At 37.9% G+C, this 23,638-nt stretch overlaps 3 protein-coding genes and 1 long non-coding RNA gene across 4 annotated transcripts; 2 read left to right on the forward strand and 2 right to left on the reverse strand.

Moving 5' to 3' along the window:
- The first annotated feature begins 1,149 nt into the window (after positions 1 to 1,149).
- LOC112193075 lies at positions 1,150 to 3,672 on the forward strand. Its single transcript, XM_024333098.1, has 7 exons — positions 1,150 to 1,750; positions 1,921 to 2,001; positions 2,111 to 2,185; positions 2,501 to 2,545; positions 2,629 to 2,718; positions 2,851 to 2,952; positions 3,285 to 3,672. The coding sequence occupies exons 1-7, from the start codon at positions 1,196 to 1,198 to the stop codon at positions 3,465 to 3,467; spliced, it is 1,131 nt and encodes a 376-aa protein (XP_024188866.1). The 5' UTR covers positions 1,150 to 1,195; the 3' UTR covers positions 3,468 to 3,672.
- A 3,760-nt stretch (positions 3,673 to 7,432) lies between these two features.
- LOC112193622 (L-type lectin-domain containing receptor kinase IV.1) lies at positions 7,433 to 10,112 on the reverse strand. Its single transcript, XM_024333829.2, has 2 exons — positions 8,747 to 10,112; positions 7,433 to 8,335 (listed from the first exon to the last, which is right to left on the reverse strand). The coding sequence occupies exons 1-2, from the start codon at positions 9,970 to 9,972 to the stop codon at positions 7,546 to 7,548; spliced, it is 2,016 nt and encodes a 671-aa protein (XP_024189597.1). The 5' UTR covers positions 9,973 to 10,112; the 3' UTR covers positions 7,433 to 7,545.
- A 375-nt stretch (positions 10,113 to 10,487) lies between these two features.
- On the reverse strand, positions 10,488 to 12,118 carry LOC112191726. Its single transcript, XR_002933084.2, has 3 exons — positions 11,884 to 12,118; positions 11,412 to 11,460; positions 10,488 to 10,684 (listed from the first exon to the last, which is right to left on the reverse strand). It is a non-coding gene; the product is annotated as an uncharacterized LOC112191726 (long non-coding RNA).
- A 4,721-nt stretch (positions 12,119 to 16,839) lies between these two features.
- On the forward strand, positions 16,840 to 17,906 carry LOC112191599. Its single transcript, XM_024330967.2, has 3 exons — positions 16,840 to 17,405; positions 17,481 to 17,552; positions 17,659 to 17,906. The coding sequence occupies exons 1-3, from the start codon at positions 16,965 to 16,967 to the stop codon at positions 17,779 to 17,781; spliced, it is 636 nt and encodes a 211-aa protein (XP_024186735.1). The 5' UTR covers positions 16,840 to 16,964; the 3' UTR covers positions 17,782 to 17,906.
- Positions 17,907 to 23,638: the final 5,732 nt, after the last annotated feature.

The raw sequence follows: 23,638 nt of genomic DNA on the forward strand, positions 1-23,638 counted from the left end.
AGGTTGTCCTAATTGGAAAAAGTGTTGTGGTTGTACTTTGACTAAAATCACTTGAAATCTTCCTAGCTGAAATCACAATAAAATCTTTTTACTAATGTTTGAGCATACATTTTTGTCTTACGCTTGAATTCATTGTCCAAAAAATTACTTTTGAAGTTCGATCAACTACAAATTTGGAACACATGTCACTGACCAAGTCACGGGCCATGTCACTGACCAAGGCACTAGCCATGTCAAGGGCCAGCTTAGATCCCTAGTTAGTGAGGTCACTAGCAAAATCACTGTTAACCTTAAGTCACTAGCGATGTCACAGTCAAAGTTACTGATTATGTCACTGTCAATCAGATGTGACTTGCCCAGTCACTGTCAATCTCTCTATTCTACATCCTCTCGTTGGGTGGCTTCCAAATCTAGTATAAAATTTGAATTAATTCCAAATCTGTCTTCCTTTAGTATACGATTGTTTTTCAAGTTCTGACGACTTTGGTGTGCATCGATCAACATGTGGAAACAACTATAGTTTTAATTAAGTGAGACTACTTTGTATGGTTAATATTGGTGTTGGAACATGGTGGCTTAGGATAGTAGCTACATGTATATCGTACATGCATTACATATATGACAACAAATTTGTTGTAATTGTGGTAGTATGAGTTATATTTTGTCTAATTTTAGTTCTATTTGAAGTAATTATTCTATGTATGACATTGTTACAAGTTTGTCAATAAATTGTAGTTAATGTTGTAATTTTAGGTTAATTATATGTAAATAGTATAAAACGAATATAGTAATTTTTTTGTCAATAATGTTAGTTCAATTAAATTGTAATTTTTATTCAGTTATCTAGAATCCAAATTATAATACTATAGACTGTCTCGATTCAGATCTTCATTATTTATGTTTTAGAAACATAATGTACATGCTATGAATGTCACACAAACAGCAAGTGATTTTGTTATTCCTTAAAGTCCATCTGTAAAAAAAATTATCCTGGATGCACTCCATAGTCCATATATCCACACTTCAAGAATAGATTTTCGTTTAATCTCATTAGCCAATCAAGGAACAACCAACTTGTCATGTAGTACATGGATAACATAACGACTCGTCGTTAGACATACAAACGATCCGAAATTAATTACCAACTGATTCAGTTGGGTAGTTGGATGAGAGTGCTGAGTGCTCCCAGTAAACCATGTGTGACTGTCTTCCCTCCAGCTCCCTCTACTTTGCTGTCACCAAATTTCAACAATTAGGGTTTCCCAAATCCAATCACAGACCACAAAGCCAACAAGATCCTCACTTTTCTACCCCAAATTGCTTGCACCCATCAAATTCCACTAATTCGAACTCCCCATCTCTTAGAAATGCGAGGTCTTTGTGCCTGAGCAGAAGGCCCAGTCAGAGCCCATCAGAGGCTTCTGGGTTTCCAACCCAATTAGGGTTTAAGGAGGAAAGCGAAAACCTTTTCGACCTGGAATCGAAACCAAGTGATGAAACGCAAAATGGGGTTGGACCCAGTAAAGAAGCCGATGCTACTTCATTGGGTTCAGATTTTCTGGAACCAAAGAGTAGTGAAGGCGAGGTTTTGGAGAAGGAGGAGGGATTGAAGCGCGTTGATGGCAATGTTGGGTTGAAGAAAGTGAGGCAGCTGATGAAGAGGTCCGGTATTCTAGCCAAGCAAGTGATCAATATTGAAAGTGCTCTCAGCTTGGGCTTTGTTTCACAGCTTTGGGTCAATACCACTTCTGTAAGTGTCAAAAGTTGTTGGCTTGATCAATTGGTTGCAATTTGTGAGAGACTAAATGATTTGTAGGTTGGATTTTAGTGCAGAATAGCTTATTCACATTCTTTGTTAGTTTGTTGTCTTAAAGAGTTAAACTTTCTATGAGCGTATGACCCTTTTTGTTGTTTATGCAGTGGATGGTAATTTTTGTAGAAGTGAGGAGAAACTTGCTTTCAGGGGAGTGTGAACGTTTTCTTCTGGAGGATGTTATCCAGGTACTTTTTTCGTGACACTTGCACTTGTTTCATTCTTATGTAGAAGGGCACTTGTTTCATTCTTGTGTAGAAGGTTGGTGGTGACTATTCAATTGTTATTTTTTTGCAGGTTGGTGATGTTGTGCTTGTAGAGGATGAGAGTGTGATTGAGAATGAATTCAAAATGGTTGGATTGGAAACATTGGTATGTATTTGATGGTCTCCTTGATCTTTGAATGTAAATACTTGCTCAAGTATGTCTTGAATTTTCTCGTAGAGTTTTGAGTTGGACATGTCTTGTGTCCCTTTGTATTTGAAATGGGGTTCTTCTGACTTTGTTCCCTGGATATTAGATTTTAGATTCAACTTGAGTGCATGTGAACACGCTTGTTACAGTAAATTCTACTGCTAGCAGAACAGTTTCGTGATTGCTAGATAAAGTTGTTGTGTGCTATCCTGTTCAATATCTCTTAATACTTGCATATTCTTAAGTTGATTTCTTAAGTTGTGATTTTGCTAGGTAGGATACGAAGTTGTAACACCAGGTCGACGAACTATCGGAAAGGTCAGTCTTTTTATTGTTACAATGTCTCCACATCTTTTTACCTATTCCTTGATCATCTAACTTGTTTCTTGCTGCATGTCTAGGTGCGGGGATATAGTTTTAACATCAATTCAGGGGCTGTTGAATCACTTGAGCTTGATTCATTTGGCATTGCAATTATCCCGTCAAGTTTGGTACGTGAAGATCAGAAGATGAAGTTTTACAAAATAACAGCAAAGGCTGAATTACTTCAGTTTCAATTAGAATTTCTTGCTTGCCTAGACATCTAATTGCATTCCAATTGCATCTGCTTTCTACTACTTCAGGTGAGTACATATGCTTTGTTTGTCGAGGATGTGCTTGAAGTTGTATCTGATGCGATCATTGTGCATGAAGCTGCAGCGTCTCGCATATACAGGCTAACCAAGGTACTTTTTGTGCAAATGAAAACAGTAGTCAAGGTTTGCATTGTTTGTGACTAGTTTGTCTGGCTGTTAATGAATGTTTACTTATTATCCCTGTTTTCCTTATTAGTAGCAATGTAGCATACACTTTGTTTGAAAGAGATGTAATAAAAGCTATACTTATCTGAAATCTGAACATTATGAATGGAGTTAATCTATTGAGATAATTTCGGAAAAACTTTCTTTCTTCCTTACTGTAACATGGTCAGATAGATGCTGTTGAAATTATAAGTGCTACAAATGATTGATGAACAAATTAACAGTTTGTAACTGTATCTGGTTCTGTGAAAAAACAGGGTTTCTTGGACAACCAAAACGCTGCAACTTGCATAGATGACATTGAAGAGTACTCTGACTTTGAAAGACCTGTAGAATCTGATAAGCGCTCAAGAAGAAGTTCTGGTAACCAGAAGTTCCGTTCTCGGAAAAGCAAGACCGATGATGAGTGGGAGCCGGAGCTCCCAATGGATTACTTCTGAGCTCTGATCATCGGGGACTTCGTTTTCTTGTTGTAGATATATACATAGATGATAGTAGGTCTGTCTGTGGTAATGCATTCAAATGTAATATATCTGAGGTTAAGATAATAGTGAATGGCAGCGTCAAACATAGTAGAACTGTTTGGTTTGTAGGTTCTCTTACAGAATTAATAGTTAAATTTTTGAAATGGTGCCATTACTGTGATACGTGAACTATAAAAAGGATTATGTTTGTTTATCAAACCGGACACTTGTGAGCTCCAAATCAAGAAAAGGTTGTCAGAGGAAAAAGCATTTTCAACTTTGACAGATGAACAGCTTCAAGCAGTGGCTCGGTCAAACGGTGTAATTTTTTTTTGGCAAATACTAACCAAACAAACAACAAACAGAAAGAAAACCGGAATCCTTTTCAAAAAAAAAAAAAAAAAAAAAGAAAGAAGAAAACCGGAACCCAGATCCTTCCAGCATGAGGAGGTGGGTCTCCATCAAACAAGAGAATATTCAAGAGGGAGGTGGCTGTTCAAAAGCCTTCATTTGGTTGCTAAGAGTATAGCCTAAAAGAGACCCAAAATGATGGAAGGAGATACTAATCGTCGAAATTTTTAGGTTGGAACTTGATTGGCAATACCCCGGGGGACAATTCAATCACAGGAGACAAAAGACTAATCTCTTTACTGTCAGGGGAAAAAAAACAGCAGGCCAATTTTTAAAAGTCAATTATCGAAGGTAATCACTAATCATCATTAACAAAACCAATACAGAATGCACCAAGGCAACAACTCCAGCTAGGCACTTGCGGTTGAAACCTTTATCAGGTTGCATTACAAAATGGGACATCAAAGAGACTGGTTTTGGTGTCAAAACATTACTAGCATAAACACAAACATATTATATACACTAGCAATGTTGCCCGCGCTCTGCTGCGGGAATTATTGTTGTTTTTTAAAGTATATGAATTGGTTCAACAAAAGTGGTGAAACAAATTGGCAGACAGATGATTGGAGCATATAGGTGTTCAAACTTATGGATTAATTATGTAAAATGAATTTTGATTGAAAAATGTGAATCGTTAAATCAAAGTGAAGTCATAAATTGAATACAATTTATGTCAAAGAAAATGAAGGTATAAATTGAATACAATATTGCAATTTGTTTGCTTAGTAATTATATGGCTCGTTATACAATCCCATTCATCTGTTCATGTTGTTGTTGGCTGCTGGTTCATCGATTGCAATTTGTTTGAAGGAAGACCCTGTGTTGCTCCGTCAGCAATGATGATTACCATATATTCTGCATTTTCAAACATGAAGAATTCCAGTTTAAGATGAAAGCTGTATAAGGAATCGGAACACAACTGTATAAGGAAGGAGGTATGATTATACTGAAGAAGATTATGAAAATAGATGTGACATGGGAATTTTACAACCAGTATGCAGTGTAGACAGCAATCTGGAAACATAATGCTATTTACAACTACACATCCAGTAGACAAACATGAATGATATATATGCTTAGTTTAAGAGTTCAGAAAAGGATTTTACATGCAATGCAAAGCTTTTTTGAAAACATTTCAGACTTAGAAAATTGGAAAACCGTGAAATGTCTATCAAAATTACCAATTTCCATACCAAAATGACAATAGCTGAATGTTCAGGTTTAGTAATACTGATGAAATACATTTCGTTAGATACACAGATTAAAGAAAGTTTATTCATTCTCTTAAACTTTCTGGTTTAGACAAAGAAAGCAAGAACATAAAGAGCATCAGCAGAACCGATGCTGGGCAGTAGCTGCTTTCTTAAGTTTTTTGTAATGAATTTTTATGCATTCTGAGATGAATATAGAATTTTTCTGGTGGACAGAACTAATTCATCTGTCTGTGCAATCCAATTTTAAAAGTTGATGAAAGAAAGAAAATACAACTGAAGATTTCTGCTGGAGTAATGAGTCTATATAAAGTGTAAAATGATGTTGTCAATTCAGATTGTAACCAAAACTGTAGGAGCACAAAAAAAAAAAAAAAAAAAACCTTGAAAAGACAATACCTTTAATCTGGTAATACATAGAACAACAGGTTGCTCTTCCTGAGTTCAGTACCAATAGGAGCGACAATCATAACCGAGAACAATAAGAATCAATTCCAGAATTGAAAGCAAAAGAATCAGTACGATATTCAAGTGCATTAACATGAAGTATGATATAAATGAATTTTCGTTGGCCTCACAAAAGCAAAGTACAGACTGAAGGTGCAAAAGCAGTAATAGCTGATCAGATTAAAAATTGTAAACCAACGTAGATCCAGAAAAATTACCAAGCAAGAAATACTTTCATTCTTTGTGAGACGACAGTAAATTTCGTTTTTTACCAACTGTAAGCTTTCAGGTAGCTGCAAATGCAGGAGAAAAGAGAGAATAACTTTTGCAAATTTTATGCTCAATAAAACAAATGAAATTAAAGCTATGTTATTTTGTGCTTCTGGCATTTTAGAGTTGGAGTATAGGTGGTGTGCATGTAATATAATAGAAGCAAACTTTGTGGTGAGCATCTTCAGTGTGAAATTTACAAATCCAAAGTTGGATTAATTAGATATACAGAATGGAAATGTGTAGATGAGTTTTGTACCAAAGGGAAGTAGATGGAATAATTCAATTTTGGAAGCTAGGCTAAACTAAGCATGCAGGAATGTAGGAGAGTTCTAAAAATTGATTGTTTAGATACATGCAGCTATATGTTTAGCCATATATCTATGTTCTGGTTTTCAAGTCAATGGTCAATTTGTGCTAAAGCTCTTATGCAGATTAACAGTGCCTGGATTAGCCTCCGGAGCAATAACAGGATCAGACATCTTATGAAAAATCATAAACAACTCCTTGAATGCAGAATCTTTTGCTAGGTAGGTTGGAAAGTTGAAGCAGTGGCAGTGTGGAAGGGAGGGGAGCATGACCCTAACACCTGATACTGGGTTCAAGAAGAAGTTGATAACAGGATAACCTTTAGTCATGATCAGCCACCCCTCAATAGACCCAAGACAATAAACCGCCCAAAACCGCGACTGATCTTTCTTAAGGAAATATACAATATCACTGGCGTACGATTCCATTGAAACAAGTTTCCGATTACCATCACTCACAAAGCAAGTTTGATCTTTAATGTGGAAGGAAATGATATAATGGTGGGAAGGAGATATGAGCAGCCGTGGAAGTTCAGGAGCAGGAAGGCAACTTTTTTAGCAAATACTCATCTCAACAGCAGCTCGCCAAGAAACACATACTTTGGAGAACACAAGGTAATCCGATATGCATAGCCTTTGCAAAATCAATAGCAAGATTTCTTGTGGGAGACCATATTAGACCACCTCTCCTCTGTCTTTGAATCAGAGTAGTAGTAGTATTTTCTGACCACTTTTCTAATTTTAATCAGCATCACTCTGAGCTTGCGGCCAGTAAGTTCCCGTCTGCGCTTGGGACAAATCAAGAGTATTGTGTACACCAAACAAACAATAGCAAGTACTTGACACACAATGAAGACAAGAATTCTCAAAGTCCACACCGATTCCGTTACCGATATTAACCACCACATCATCCACAGTGATGGAGCCAGGTAACAGATAATTAAACTAAACTTGAGACCGATCGAGATTGAACATTTTCAGAAGCAGGTTACAAGCAGCAAACACAACAAATTGGTTTAAGAGAGAGCTTGAACAGAATGATATTCTGAACAAGGAGTATAATGATAAAATCAAAATTAGTTAGCTAGGATTCATAAACTCGTAAAGGAGTATAAAGTTAGCTGAATTTACATTAGCTATTATATGGGGTTTATATAGGGTTTATCAGCCAGATATGAGTAAGCTACAATACAAATTAGGAAACTCTTAATGTGATGAACACTTTTGCAAGAACATATTATAAGCATTCCAACTTCAGAAAGGCATACACGAATGTTGAGAAGGTGGTGCGGAGATTTTCAATTAGTTTCCCATAAGAAATAATAAACTTTCAGAGGTGTATACATATGCAAGTAGTACGGCTTTTGATTCCAAGTTTGTGAACGAATATATACTAATTGCTTGGAATCAACGACCACCTGAAAGTATTGCCGACTCTGCAACATATGATGAATGGGAGGACCCCTTGCCTAAGGAAGACTGATACGACGTAGCATAGTCATCAAAACCTTCAGAGTGTCCAACCGCTAAGCCACTAGAAGAAAGCCCGAGAAGTGATGCTTCCGGCAAAGCAGCATCCCCAGCCAAGTACTGAACGACTTGTCGCATGCTTGGCCTTGCCGCTGGCTCCGAATGAGAGCACAAAAGCCCAAGCTTCAACACCAACTCCACTTCCTTGGCTAAAAAATCCGTACCAAAGCTCTGATCTCTTGCCTCAAGGATGTTACTTCTATTCCAACAAGAAAACACCCAATCAACCAAAAGCATATCTTCTGGACCCTGCGTCTTAATTGGCCTTTTTCCGCAAGCAACTTCGAGCAAAAATGCCCCAAAAGCAAACACGTCGGTGCTCGTGGTGGCCCGACCTGTTCTTGTGTGCTCTGGGGCTAGGTACCCGAGTGTTCCAACTATATGAGTAGTTTGAGGGTCTGTTCCATGGTCGTATAATCTTGCAAGCCCGAAATCTCCTAGCCTTCCATTGAATTCCCCATCTAGCAACACATTACTTGCCTTCACATCTCTATGAATCACAACCTGTTCCCATTCTTCATGAAGATAGAACAGCCCTGAAGCCACACCTTTGATGACTTTAAACCTCTGGCTCCAATTAAGGGTCACCTCAGGTTGATCAAAGAGGTATTTGTCCAAGCTTCCATTAGGCATGTAGTCATAGACCAAAAGCAGCTCCCCTTTTCGCCTGCAAGCAAGGCATTAAACATCCGTGTTAAAGGAAATATATATTTGTATACAAACGCTTATTGTGTTTCAAAAAGCTCATACTGTCGAGAAATCCAAATGAACTCTTTATCCTATACAGCCAAAATTCGCACATGGAGAGACAAATATACCAAAATATACATAATTTGATTACATGAGAGATGTCAAAACTCCAGACTTTATGCAAATAAGGTTGTGATAGCATGACTTGAAGATTTTAGAGAAGAATAAGTAAGCAATATATCACTGCTATTTAACACTGGAGTTTAACATCAGAAATATAAATATCAAGAGAGTTTTATGAAAGAAAAAAAATTACTAAAATGTACTGAAGTAAAACAGAGAACTAGAGAAAATTGGTGAATATATTATCAAACTTTGAAGACCATACCTGCAATATCCCAACAGTTGTACTATATTCCGGTGACGAAGCCGGCCAATACTAACAATTTCTGCTACAAATTCCTTCATCCCCTGTCTTGATTCATGTGATACCCTCTTCACTGCAATCTCAATTTTAGAGGAGGGTAATAAACCTCTATAAACTTTTCCAAATCCCCCAGTTCCCAAAAGCTCCTTTTCCCTAAACCCTTTGGTGGCTATATACAATTCTCTGTACTTAAACCTCTGAGGACCATACTCCAGCTCCCAATCTTCAAGCACTTCTGCAAACTTCCTCTTCCTTCTTATGACATAAAGCACCCCAGAAACCACTAGAAAAACCACTGAAATCAGAGGCACACCAAAGGTGAAAAGCATGGACCTCTTTTTACCTGCAATGCTAGGCAACTTGGGAAGTTTGGAAGCTATAAGGTCTTGAGCTTGGCCATTCATCCTAAAGCTCCAACCCACTACATAATGAGATGTGCGGAACGGACCAGTTGAAGAGGAAAAGCCAACATACATGGTTTTGTTGAGAATTGGGGAAAGGTCATATTTCAAAGACAAAAGTGGAGTTGGGGATTTAGTTGCAACAGCAATTGGAGCCATAGTAACTTCAATTTGCTTCTTGGTACCATCATATTCAACCCAAACTCTCATTTCTTTACCACTGATAAGAGTCAGGTTCTTCAACTGACCATCAAAATAACCAGCTGGAGCAGCTTTGACAGAGTGCAAGCCATTGATGTCGATCCCAACATGGTTTTCATTGATGTCACTGAATTCCGGGTTCTGGATCGTGTCAAGCTCCACAGCAAAAACATGATTGTTGAAATTCCCATTGTTGGAGACGTTGAACAGGCCCAAGTACTGGATCGGCAGAGCTTCGGGGAGGCCTCTCGTCGGAGCGATGACAAAGGCCATTCCATCGCCGCCGGAAGTAGTGTACTCTGGTTGGATGGCAAAGATAAAGTTGGTGGAGAAGGAGAAAGCGGAGTCGTTCTCTGAGTTCTTGAAGGTTACTGGGTTAGGGTAGAAGGCATGACCACTTCTCTGTTTGATGGGCTTTGTAAGCTTCAAGAGACCTTTTGGTGTGATCTCTGCTATGCCGTCTAGACTGAGATTAAGACCAGAACGGCCAGAGAAACCATCATTGTAGATGAAATTTAGGTCTTGGGCTTCTGCGGGTGCCAGAAGTACTAGTAGTACTAGGAAAGCAGAAAGCTTGACAAACATGGCTGGCTAGGCGTCTGTGAAGTTTCTGGACCTTCCTTCTTGGGTATTTATGGATCTAAACCCGCCAAAAAATAAAGAAAATCAAGGCATCCCGATAGCCGAGACATTGGGTAATACATTAGAATTTGGACCACCATTGTTAGAGACTTAGAGTGGGTTAAAGATGTTGATTTCATGGAGAAGGTCATGTGAAATAGACGATCCAGCGCCTATCATACGCAAAGGGAAATTATAAAACGGTTCCGAATTATGGTACACGTGGTAATTTAAATTGATGTTATTGGTCCATATGACTCGTAGTTATTTCTTAGAGCATCTCTAATGGCTTTGGTCAAATTTGAATTTGACATATGACATGGCAAATTTGATATAGCAACATTTTGACTAATTTTAGCTCCAATGGAGATGTCAAATTTGCATATTACTTTTATTTATGTTGTTTTTCCTTCTTCTTTTTTTTTAATTTTTTTTTTTATCTTGTAAATCAAAGATCATACAATGAATGGTTCCATTAAGAGATGCAATTGAGATTATGAGAATTTGAGATATGGGAATATACATAGCAGGAAACATAAACAGCTTGAAATCCAAGCATGATCAAGATTGAACCGAAGCTTTTCTTGTGCTTCAAACATCTTCTTTGCATCTGCAATCTGAAGAGAGTAAAAACTGACATCCATTTTTCAACATTTCCCTAGCTGTATCAAACCACCTGTCAAATCAGACATAAACCATAATGTGAAAACTTATCTAAGAAAAAATCTTAGATAATACTGAAGTGCAAACATTTGGCTATAAAGATTAAACCCTATAACATGAAATAGAAATAAAATGAGTGCTTTTATGTCATGTTTTCTTGAATCTACCTCACATTTTCCTCATCAGTTTGGAATTTCGTATTAAAGCTAACTGAAGGCTAAACTAAGCAATGAAAATTGATTCACAAATTTAACTTAATTGCACCTGATCTGTACTTTTGTATCATTTTACTTTGTGTTTACTTGAATCTGCCCACACTCTTTACTCATCGGTTAGAGTTTGTCACAGAATAATAGCTAACTATAAAGACTTAGAAAACCAACATACAAAACCTTAACTCAAATAAACATGATCTATGCATAATCAGCAACTAGAGCTCAAATAAATTCATTTTCAACTATTAGACATATATGATCGGGCGAGATAGCTTTTGACTTAGGGACTAAGTTTTGATGCCATTACTGGCTTAAGTTATGTACACGCCCCTTCTGACTCTGTCTGCCTATAATTCCTAACTGGAACAGAGGACAAACATCTACACCCCATTTTTTCAAGTAGTCTTATTGTGAAGTATTCACTGATAGAAACATGCATATTAGTGTCACGGTGCACTAAATAGTAAACATTGTGACTAAAATTATGTAATAGAAAAAAGATACAAAGATGAAAATTGAGTTCACCTGCTATTGTAACGGCGAGGATGAATCTGAATGACTTTGATCCATGTTCCTGTTATTCAAAGAAGAGTCAAGACAACAAAGTATTTGAATCCACGAGATTCAAATCCAAGTTTCTAATTCCATTAAATTCAATATCATCATGCAAGAAAAGGAAGGACCATAATCATGCAGCTCACTGCATTCTCACATAAATCCAACAATTCTGAGGCATGAATTCCTCCAAGATCAAAAATTAATGAGCACCCAATTGATCAATTGCACTTTAGAACAGAAATTCCTAACCAATACAGATTCCTACGCAATTGAGATCAAATCATGGTCTATAACCAAAACACCTAAATAGAGCGTCTGAAAGTGGAGTAAATTATACACGAAATAGTAGAAGAGAAAGTAAGATTGGACCTAGAAAACAAAGAAATTGATTGAGAGAGAAATTAGAATCGACCATGATTGAAGGGAAGAGAGGCATCACCTTTAATTAGCTCATTGGAACCGGGATTTCAAAAGCATCAGTTCTGGGTGAGATGAAGGAAGAAAGACGGGGAAAGGAGAAGAAGAAAGTGAGAAACAATAAAAAAAATAAATGACAGAGCTTCTTCTGTCTGTCAAATTTGACAGAGGAGAGGGATATGTCTAATCCACGTGGAAAAGACATATCGGTTGGAGAAGAGTTTGGGCTGTCAAAAATGAACGTTGGGCTTCCACGTGGCATTTGACCTCTCCTTTGGAGATGGTCTTATTGGTCTCTTAATTTAATTTTTCTTTCTTTTTTCACCCATGATTGGTCTATCTCCACCAAATTTAAGTGATATTATTAGCTTACACCACCACATGGCAGTGCCACGTGGTACTCTTGGACCACAGAATAACTCATCGCAACACAACTGTTTCGTCTCCCCTATACTAGGTTTTGATTGGTCAATGCCCTTAGGAAGAAAATCTAATTATCAATTTATCACAATAATCATAGGCATATACAGCTCCTCTTTCGTTTCAACGAGCCCTCACAATCACATGCTCGGTTTTTTTTTCCTTGTTTTTTTTTGCATTCTAATACCAGATAAATCTTAATATTGGAGCGAGGGATTGTAATGATCAAAATAAATGATTGCATGATGAAACTCAAGTTAGGCGGGTGACGCGAACGTAGTGGTGAAGTATTTGTAATACACCTTAAGCCTCCGCTTAGAAGGGCACCTCTATTTGCTAATGGATGGGGAAGCGATTCAAATCTTAATTTCAAAGATAAATTGCAACGCGGAAATGGAGAATATTACAAATGGTCACTCTACAATAACTAATTCGGCAGTTTGGTCACTCAATTTTCAAATATATCACTTTAGTCACTCAACTATTATTCTGTCAATCACTTTGATCACTCTGCTAAATCCTTCGTCAAAATCTCAGTTAAATAGACAATATTTTTATTAATTTGCATTTTTGAGAGGATATTTTGTCAAAATCTCACTTTAGTCACTTCTTTCAATCAATCCAATTCAGACTTCTTAACTTTTTAAGGCTGGGTGGACGAAAATATTCTTAATATTGTGGTGAAAAAATTATTTTTAAATGAAAAAATAACAGAGTAACTAAAGTGAATGACGGAGTTAAAGTTGGATGACTAAAGTGATATATTCAAAAAACAAGTGACCAAAATGTCAAACAGTAAAAGTTGAGTGGTCATTTGTGATTTTCTCGATTATATATCATGAGAGCCCTTCTAATGAGGACTAGTTGATGACTTTTGTGTTAGACTCACTTTTCGATCACATTTCCGCAAATCAACCGTTAGATGTTTAGATATTTATGTATAGATCATTATGTAATTTTTCAACCAAATTGAAAATCGTCAAGACATTCATAATTGTGATTTATCAATTATGAACATGAACAGTTCATGTTTGACAGATTTGGTTCGTTCATTGATTTGACCTATTTCGGTACCTTAACGATTAACAATTTGGAAGAAAATTTTCAAAAGTGATCTATTGATGCATACATAAACATCTAACAGTTGATTTGCCTTAATGTAATTGAAAAGTGGGTCTCCAAAACCGTTAATTAAAAAATATCAACTAATCCTCATTTTTTTTTTTTAAGGGGTTTGGAACCCAGTCAAGCTGGGAGGCTCAGCCCCACGCCTGACTTATTATATTAGAATGAACTAAACGCGTCAAGGGGGACATAAAACCTTGACCTCGAGCATCAGTACAAGAGTCCTCATAGAGAACATCCCGAATAATAACAGGAGTCTCCTCTAACCATACATCAGAAATATAATTACAACTAGAAAGGTGCGCTAACCTATTGGCTGCACCATTTGCTTCACGGAAGATGTGCCTAACTTGAAAAGGGTGAAAATATGTCAAATATGACTTACAATCATCGATAATACGCCCAATCTCATATCTATCTTCCACGTTATGTTGTAGAGCAGTAATCACAAGAGAGAAATCGCTCTCCAAGTCAATAGTAGACATGTCCTAGTGGATCGCCAATAGAAGTCCAGCCCGACATGCTTCAGCTTCCATGTGTAGAGCAGATGAAGCATGTGGAAAAAATTGAGTCAAAGCTGGCAGGCACATACCATTTTCATCCCTTATCACAACTCCCACTCCACCATCACCATACTCAGCCTTGTAACTACCATCGACATTCACCTTCAGCCGCCTACTAGGAGGGTTTCTCCATTTTGACTTCTCCCTCCTTGCTTTTGCATTTTCATGCATGAACTTGCTGATAATCTTCAAGAAATTTACTTGCCCATTGGGTTGCATTTGAGGCAAAAAAAAAAAAACTCCCATTCCACAACACATTATTTCTTTCAGACCAAATGACCCAGAGTGCCATGACAAAGGCACATCTTTGGTTGTCATCCAGCTTGTCAATGAAGTTGAGGACCCAATCCACCACACATGAGCCAGCCACATTCTTAGCCATTAGACCCAATTCAGTAAACACCCAAAAGCATGATGTGACATTACAGTCTCTGAATCGATGCAATCCATCTTCAATTGCAAGATTACAAAAGAGACAGTTGCTATTAGGAAGACTAACCTTCTGTGAGAGTGTCCTTCTTATTGGTAAGATGCCTCTCAATAGCCTCCAAATAAATACACACACCTTGGGTGGGATGTGGGCCCCCCATACTACTTCCAATAGGTACCTTGAATTCCATAAGAGCAAGTTCACCCGTAGTTAAGAAAAGTCGAGGTGTCGACCAGTCAAGTTATTGTTTACTGTCACTGGACATGAGTTTCCACCTGTTTTTTTTCTTGACCAGTCAAGACTATTTATATATATATTGGTTATTAATTGTTTGCCGTTGGATCTTCTGCTTAATTAAAATGGACCGCTGGGATTTCATGACCGTTACCCACCTTTTTCATGCTTGTAGGGTGGAGTGATGATGTCAGCCACATTATAGCTTGGGCCGAGCTGGCAGCCCCTCAAACCCAGTCAAAAATTTAGTCATGCTGTTGCCTTTTTTTTTTTTGCCTCGGTCAATAAAAGTCAACAATTGGCTGGGCAAGCTTCAACCGGTGGAAGACCCTTTTTCCTTGTGGCCGGTGACCACATCAGTTTTCCTTGCTGGAGCCCGAGCAAACCAACACCGGTGGACTTGCTCTAAGAGCCACTCGAGCTAGAAGCCCGGTCCGTTCTACCTTCTTGGAGCTGAGTCCTTAATAGAAAGACTCCTTATATTTCATATATTTAATTATTTATGATCCATTTTTTTCTCATTTTAAATGATCGCTTGTTAGCACGGGCGGACCCAATTAAGGACAACTGGGGGCTTTGATTTGATGTAGTAGTGTGAAGGATAGTAGTGTCGGTGTGTTGCCAAGAGAGAGAGGGTAACGGTGTGATGTGTGGCGCTGGTGTAGAGAGAAGGGAAAGAGTCAAATATAAGGCCTTGTTTGGTTCACGGAAAGAAAAGTAGTTCATTTGTCTTTCCCATGGGAAGGGAAATGAACTTTCCGAAAAACTTTCCATTCCGATGTTTGGTAATGTAAGGAAAGTTATCCTGAAAGTTGTTAAAAAATATGTAATTAATGGAATAAAATAATATGTTGTGAGTAATAAATGCAAGGAAAGAAGGGGGGAAAGTAATTCCTTTGGAGTATGGAAGGAACCATTTTCCCCCCTATTTTCCTTTGCTTCAGGAAAGTATTTCATTTCCTTTTGCATCCCAAACACAGGAAATGAACAACTTTTCTTTCTTGATGCTTACTTTCCGTGAACCAAACGAGGCCTAAGGGTGGTGGTCTCCTGTTCTCGTGAGAGAGGAATAATGGTCAAGGATGATGTGTAATTAAAAGATGAACACGTGCAGGTCTCCTTGACTTCTTCTTTCAATTTTTTTTTTTTCTATTTCCTCTTCTCCACCGGACGGTTGACTTTCCTAAATTGCTCTAATTTCACGCATTTTTATTTCATTTCCGCAACTCCGTTAATTTTCTACACAATAAATAAAAATATATTAATTACATAATAATGAACTTGAGAATTAGTCTAATTCTAGTATTTTAGATATAATTACATGTATAAAAATGTATATAATCACACCCCACACTTGAACTTTGCTTGTCCTCAAGCAAACTAAATGAAATCTAATCCGAAAATCTACCAACTCAAACATAAGTGCTCAACTAAAGAAAATGCGATATTAGCATTTCCAACCATAATCCTCGGAGAACTAATTATGTATATGACATTGAGGTTGACAAAAGCACAACATATAATTTATGAATTTCTAAGGCAATTAAGATGCATATGTGAGAAATACTCAAATATATACATGTGTTGAACATGTGAAGCTTTCAAAAAGGTGTATTTTGACTATTGACATCCGTGACATGCATGGAGGAAAGCCTGTAGCGATAACTGCTGCTTTTACCAAACCATGATTTGCTTACCGCCTTTATCTTTTGCTTTGTGCTTTCTTTCTTTAACAAATAGAAGAAATGAATTCAAACCTCCCAAAATCAGCAGAAAAGATCAAAGAAAAACCCAAAACGTGAACCACAAGAACCTTTGAAATCTTAGCATACTTGACTAGGCAACGATTTTGCAAGCTCACTTGGTGAGATTTGGTATTCGATTCGTTCATTTCTTTCGTGCCTCCGAACAGAATTCACACATTTGACTCTAAAACATCAGTCTTTTCATGTGAAGCGCGAACAAAAATGGGAGTGCAAGAAGATGTCTCCACAATTTTGCTCTTTTCTCCCCCATATCCCTTTTCCAACGAAGCTTCGACCTTTATTAGTTTTGGTCGATCCTCCTTGGACGAATTGAATGAAGGGTCCCACTTTACGTAATCATTTCCCTGAAAACTAATAATGCAAAGTTGAAAACTGAATTGAATCCGGTGTTTTGTTATAAATAAACAAAAACCAATAAAACAAACTTATAGCCGTTAGCGCCTGTCTTGTTTCAAATTCAAACCCCTCTCAGCTGTCTCCCATCCCTCCTCTTTTTCTATCTCTAGATTTGCATCAATTCAACTCCCAACTCCCAACCCTATCTTCACACACACACCTAACCAAAATGCAAGCCCTCCAGCATCATCCACTCGCCGGAGACCACATTCTCCGGCCCAAAAGCGGCCGGACGCCTCTGAAGCCTGTGAACTCTCCAGCAACTCCGGTCAAAGCCGGTCCGGTCACAAAGGCAAAGGCACCAGCACAAGAATGTATCAGCATCTCTCTGTTGGGCCCCTCGAACAAGGAGAACGGGCCGGTTTATGCGGCTCAGATGATCGAAACTGCGGCGATGGACGCTTCTTTGGCGGAGGAGCTGAGTGCGATGAGGAAGAAGCTGGAGAGGATAAGACTGGATAGAGAGAGAACAGAGAAGATGCTCGCGGAAAGGGATGCAATGCTGGATTTCCAGATGAAGGAGATAGAAAACAGAGGTCAAATCCAGAGGATGGTTGAGATTGATGTTGATAGGGTGTTCAGATTGAATCAGCTCCATTCTCAATCCATTGTAAGCTCAAATTTCTTCTACATTTCAATTTCTTTTTTTCTTTTTTTTGGCTTATGCCTCTTGGATTTGGAACAGAGATTTTCTCCGATTCGGTCTCTGAGAGAAAAGGAGCAGCAAAAGAAGGCCGCTGGATCACCAGCAGTTAAGGTAATTCATACATCCCCAAATCTCATAGTTTCTCTTCTAAGATTGAAAATGAGATTCAAACTGAAATATGGGGTGTTCATTGTTTTCTTGTCTTTCAATTTTTCAGATAGTGAATTTTGAAGAGTTGGAGGAATCAGTAGGTGAAAACACACCACAGAAGCTGAGTTCTGCTACAATTGATTCCGAAAGTGTTACAGCAAGGGATACTGTGATTACCAAATCTGTTTAATTTCTCTCGAAAGTGTAGCAATTTGATGAATTTTGAGAAAGAGAATAGTATAATAATACCTCATTATTATGCCCCTGTTATGAAATTCGAAATTAAAGTTCATTGTTCCGAGATTTCAATTTCTTTTCTCTTGACATCAGCCTTTTGCAATTTGAAATGGATAACTTATATGCCACAAACTATTTCGGTAAAAAGCTGGGAAATGCTCAGTAATCCAATAACGCTACACACTAGTTTCTCTAATCCAGAAGACCCTATAGAATCAGCACCTGTTCAAGTATAAAACATGCATTCCCCAAGCACAGTACAGTCAAATATTCCCATAGTCAGTTACAAGAAGCATTACAGTCTTGCCTTACAATTCCAGTCTTCAGAAATCAGCAGCTTGAAAGAACGGTGCCCATCACACTCAGACCTCAAGGTTACGAATGTTTGCCCTCAGTGCCAATCTTCTATGTAATCTTCTGTCATCCCTTAGGTTATGGTATAGTGACCAAAGTCGAATAGCTCAAATCACAAGGACTGAAAATGAGCTTAACTCAAAAGATTTAACAAACCAAAATAATACTTGAGTTTATATTGAAGATAAACATTAAATCCAGAGTTAAATGAGAATTTAAGATGTTAGCTCAGCTAACACCTATTTAGACTTGGACAAAGACCACACAAACGCCCATCTTAGTGATCTATAGCCAATGAAACAGCACAGCTTCCTGCAACCCTGCAACAGCGTAACAAGAGTATTCCGCTCAATACGAGACAATTCCAGGGTCAAGAACACAAGATTCGGCAGCCTCGTCACAATTGCCTCAGCCTCAGCCTCAGCCTGACCAACACAGCCATCAAAAATATGCAAAAAGATCACGAAGCAAAAAACCATTAATTTCCGGCAAGCAATACACATTCTTAGTAGGCTATATCGGGTGTCGTGCGTTAACTTGACATACTCTAGTTGGTTATTCAAGAGTTGAGAAATTATCAACCCAAAACGTTAACGGATTGTGCCATGCGAGTTTAGAGCATGCAGGTTTACCATGATAAGGAGTGCCAAGCCTAAAGATCCCAAAGCATTCGCATATATGCTTTGCAATTTTTAGTCTAGGAATATAACGACCCTTAGCAACACAGTTTTGCTCCTCGTATATAGAACCAGCAGCTTGAAAGACTTAACCAGTCTGAGGAATATACTAATTTTTGGCTCTAGATTAAACAAACCAAGTCCAAAAACTTGAAACATATGAAGATTTCAAGAGTAAACTTACAATGGCTATTAGGAGTTTTAAGACCAAATACAACAAATAGAAAAACAACCCTCCTTACTGATAATACTCTGCCAGTAAAATCTTCCCTTTCCTCCAAAGTTGATTCTTTAAACACATGGTTAAAATAATCATCTTCAACTCATTCAAGCCGGTAAAATCATTTGGACCACCTTTATACCAGAAGTCGCTAATATGGGAAGCAAGCTTCAATAATTCTTCATCACACTCTTCAAAACCTTCGCAATACCAGAGATTAAATGAGCAAAGCTTCTTGCAGCCCCGCAGGAGCGTGAAAAGAGTATCTCGTTCAATACAACATTGTGCCAGGGTTAAGTGCGTGAGATCCGGCAGCATAGTCACAATTGCCCATGCTTCAACTTCACCGACAAGGGTTTCAAAGATATGCAGACTCCTAAAATGCTTGCAGTGAACGGCGATCTGTACCAGGATTCTGTGCAAAGTTTCATTGCTATTGTATTTGAACGACGTTAACGCCTCAAAGTTCTTACTCAAGTAATCCCCAATTCCGCGGTATTGCTTCAAAATTTCCCCACAGTTTCCTCCCAAAGTCAAGTGCTCCAAATACTTCCACTTCCCAATTAGTTCAGAAATGATTTGGGTATGCTTGAAAATCACTAAATCATCACACAAATACAACATCCTAAGTTCAGGACACGCCTCCGACACATATCTCAAGGCCTCTTCGGTACAAAATCCAGGTAGCTTGAGATAAGTAGCCTTCCCATTGCTACGACTGACAACCAATTTTATGAAACCGGTGATGGAGAAACGAGTCCTACGAATTCGGTACTTCCTTATAAACTTATCATAAAAGGGGCCAAATTTCCGGGTTTCAAAATCGATTTCATGCAGGCCAGTGAACAAAGGATAGGGCCCAAAATCTGGGAAAGAGAGAAACTTCCAGCATAAGGGATTGAGAGATGCGGCGTACCATGATTTGCAGACAAAAGGGAGAGCTAGAAGCAGCGACTCCATTCCGACTTTGGCAAACACATTTGCTAAACAGTCCAATTCTAAATCCTCCCATCTTCGAGTGAGAGATTGATCGTGGCGATGACTCGAAACGACACCGTCGATCCATGGTGGCGACGACGGATCTGACGACGGCTTCAGCTTCTTCTCAGGTCTCAACATCGTGATTTTCTGAGCTGAAAAAACACTACTGGAAATGGAGATGGAAATATATCCCCACGTATTAATGGGCCACTTCAAATGGGCTGTTTATTGGGCCTACCCAATAAGTTTAAATAACATTCGCCGAGAAGACCAAGAAGCTGGAGCTGCTACAAAACCTCCAGTATTTTACCGGAAGAAGTAGCTAGATGCAACAATACATGTATGCCAGGCAGAATTTATGAAAAGAGTACGTAAGGATGGTAAACTTTCGTTGGTTGACGATGAAAATGAGGAGAGGTGTTTCGAGTTTCTAGCAAATAAGTTGGGTTTTTGTTTCACTACTCTGACCTGGTGGTGGTTGTGGTGCATGTCATGGCAATGGCAATGAGGATATCCACAGCTGCTAAGATGTTTGTAAGACGTGGTTTGGACGAGGCCAAGCCATACTTTCCGAGTTTCAAAACAAAACATTAGATTGAAACTTGAAAGATCGATGTGTTCTTGTTTTCAAAACAGATTGTAAAAACTGAGGATATGGAGGAATCAGAAGATTGAAGTTTGAAATTCGAAGTGTGATACTAAATCTATTTGATTTCCCTGATGACCTCATTATGCATGTTTATGCTTTTGTTGAGAATTGAAGTTTTAAGCTGAAAGATCTTAGTCTTTTGCTTGTTGTATGTCATACAATGCATTAGATTTCTTTTCTCCACTCTGATTGATGCCTTTTCCAATATGAAATACCATATTAGTGAATTACCATGAAAACTAAGAAACCTGTAAAATGATCATCTATCAAATTTACTAGCTTAAACATGATACCAAAAAGAACTAAGGTTAATTATCCGACAATAGCAGCAAAACACTTTGGTGTTATATTTTTCGGTACATGAGATGATGAGAATGCCCGAGGCCAAACAACAAGACACAATTTATGGCATCAGCATCAAGCTGTTCAAGAATATGAGGAGCTAAGAACCTCAAAACCACAGTCAAACCCCATAACAACTCAGTTTTTCTCACAGTATAGATGGATAGCCTTAGTCTTTGAAAGATTCAACCAGACTGAAAGAAGAGTATCACTTGAGAAACAGATCCACCACACAATTGAGTACATTCTCAGTAACTGGTAACAATTTTCATATTCTCATTTGCCTAAATAGTAATACAGCAGCTAAATTGGCAATGGATAAAACACAAGGAACAAAAATAAACTTTATAACTGAAAAGCGTGAAAACACAACATCAAGACTTTCAGGAGTGTACAATGTCAATTAAGAATTTAAGACCAAAGAAAAAAACACACTCCTTGTTGGTCTATCCCGATATTATCTTCCTTTTCCTCCAAACATAATTCCTTATACCCATTGTTAAAACAATCTTCTTCAACACATCGAAGCGAGTATAAAATCTACTTGGAGCACCTGTACACCTGAAGTCACTAATATGGGAAGCAAGCTTCAATATTTCTTCATCACACTCTTCAAAACCATCACAATACCCAAGATGAAAGCTAATGAGCTTTTTGCAGCCCTTCAAGAGAATAACAAGACTATCTCGCTGAATTTGAGATTGTCCCAGGGTTAAGTGCATAAGATCCGGCAGCGTCGTCGCAATTGTCAATGCCTCAACTTCACCAACAAGGGCATCAAAAATATGCAAACTCTTGAGGTTCTTGCAGTGAATGCCAACCTGCACCAGGATATCATACAAATTTGTACTGCTGTTTGGACTGTCATAGTTGATTAATGACAACAACGCCTCGAAATCTTTACACATGTATTCCCCACTTCTGTGGTATTGTATAGCAATTCCTGCCATGCTTCCTCCCAAACTTAAGTGCTTCAACGACTTCCATTTCCCAATAACTTCCGGAATGATTCGAGAATGCTTGAACATCGCTAAATCATCAGGAAAACGAAAACCCCTAAGTTGCGGACAAGCATCCGAGACATATCTCAACGCTTCCTCAGTACAAAATGTAGGTAGCTTGACATAAATAGCCTTTCCATGGCTACGATTCACTACATTTTTTACAAAAGCTGTGATCGAAAAACGACTCCTATCGAATCCATAGTCTTCTACAAACTGATCGTAAAACGATCCAAAAGACTTGGGTTCAACCTCTTCTATGTTAATATCATCAGGCGCAAGTACAACATTAACATCATGATCAGAAGGAGCAGTAAACAGAGGATAAGGCTCAAAGTCTGGAAAAGAGAGAAGCCTCCAGCTTAAAGGATTGAGAGTAGTTGCGTACCATGATTTGCATACATAAGGAACAGCCAAGAGCAAAGACTCCATTCCAACTTTTGTAAACACATTTGCTAGACAGTCCTCGTCTAAATCCTCCCATCTTCGTCGACTGAAAGATGGATCGTGGTCCTTCTCAGTGTTCTCCATATTCGAAACCACGCCATGGCTCCTCGGCGGTGGCGATGGCTTCATCTTCTTCTTCGCTCTCAACATCGCCGTCTTTTAAAGGAGAAAACCCAAATCCCAATTAAGTAATGAATCTTCACATTTAAGAAAGTCACAAATGAGCTTTGGTAAATGGTCATTCTTAAAACTTTGACAGTGACCTAAATCGTGAAGCAATTTATGAATAACGAAGCTGTTTTTTTTTTTTTTTTTTTGAGGATAACGAGGACCACTTGACAGCGATTTATACTTTTTTATTTTATTTGTTGAATAAGAGATTGATACATATATGCGCTTAAACGTAAAGAAATTTATGAATTATGAATAAAGGGTGTCCTTCTAATGAGAACCACTTGACAGGGATCGATACATATGCACTAAAACGTAAAGCAATTTATGATTTATGACCAAGGGGAGCTCTTTTAATAAGGAATTTCTAATCAACGGTCTGGGAGACTCACTTTTCGATTACATTACGGCAAATTAACCATTAGATGTTTTTGTATGCATAAGTATATCACTTCTGAAAATTATCATCCAAATTGCTAATCGTTAAGGTACCAATTTAGATCAAATCAATGGTCGACCTAAATCTGTCAAACATGAACTGTTCATGTTTATAACTGATAAATCACAATTATGAATACCTTGACAATTTTCAATTTAGTTGAAAAATTGCATAAATAATCTACACGTGAATATCTAAATATCTAAAAGTTGATTTGAGGAAATGTTATCGAAACGTGAGTCTCACAAAAAAGTCATCAACTAGTCCTCATTTTAGTAGTTCTCATTAGAACAGCTCCTATGAATAAGGTAAAATATCCGGGTGTAATGCACATGTGGACAATGAAATTTCTGGACAATTAAAATTTGGACTGTCAAATAGTCAAAATGAGGTTCCAAAGTGGGAAAAAAATGAATTCCTTTTGTAGAAATGCCTTCAATAAACCGTACTCTTGTAGTGTGTAATCATTCAGATAACCTTAAATCTTGAATTTTGTTTGTTTTTTTTATAAAGAAATGTGGATTTCATT

The sequence above is a fragment of the Rosa chinensis genome, chromosome 3 (genome assembly GCF_002994745.2).
Source record: "Rosa chinensis cultivar Old Blush chromosome 3, RchiOBHm-V2, whole genome shotgun sequence".
Lineage (NCBI taxonomy): Eukaryota > Viridiplantae > Streptophyta > Magnoliopsida > Rosales > Rosaceae > Rosa > Rosa chinensis.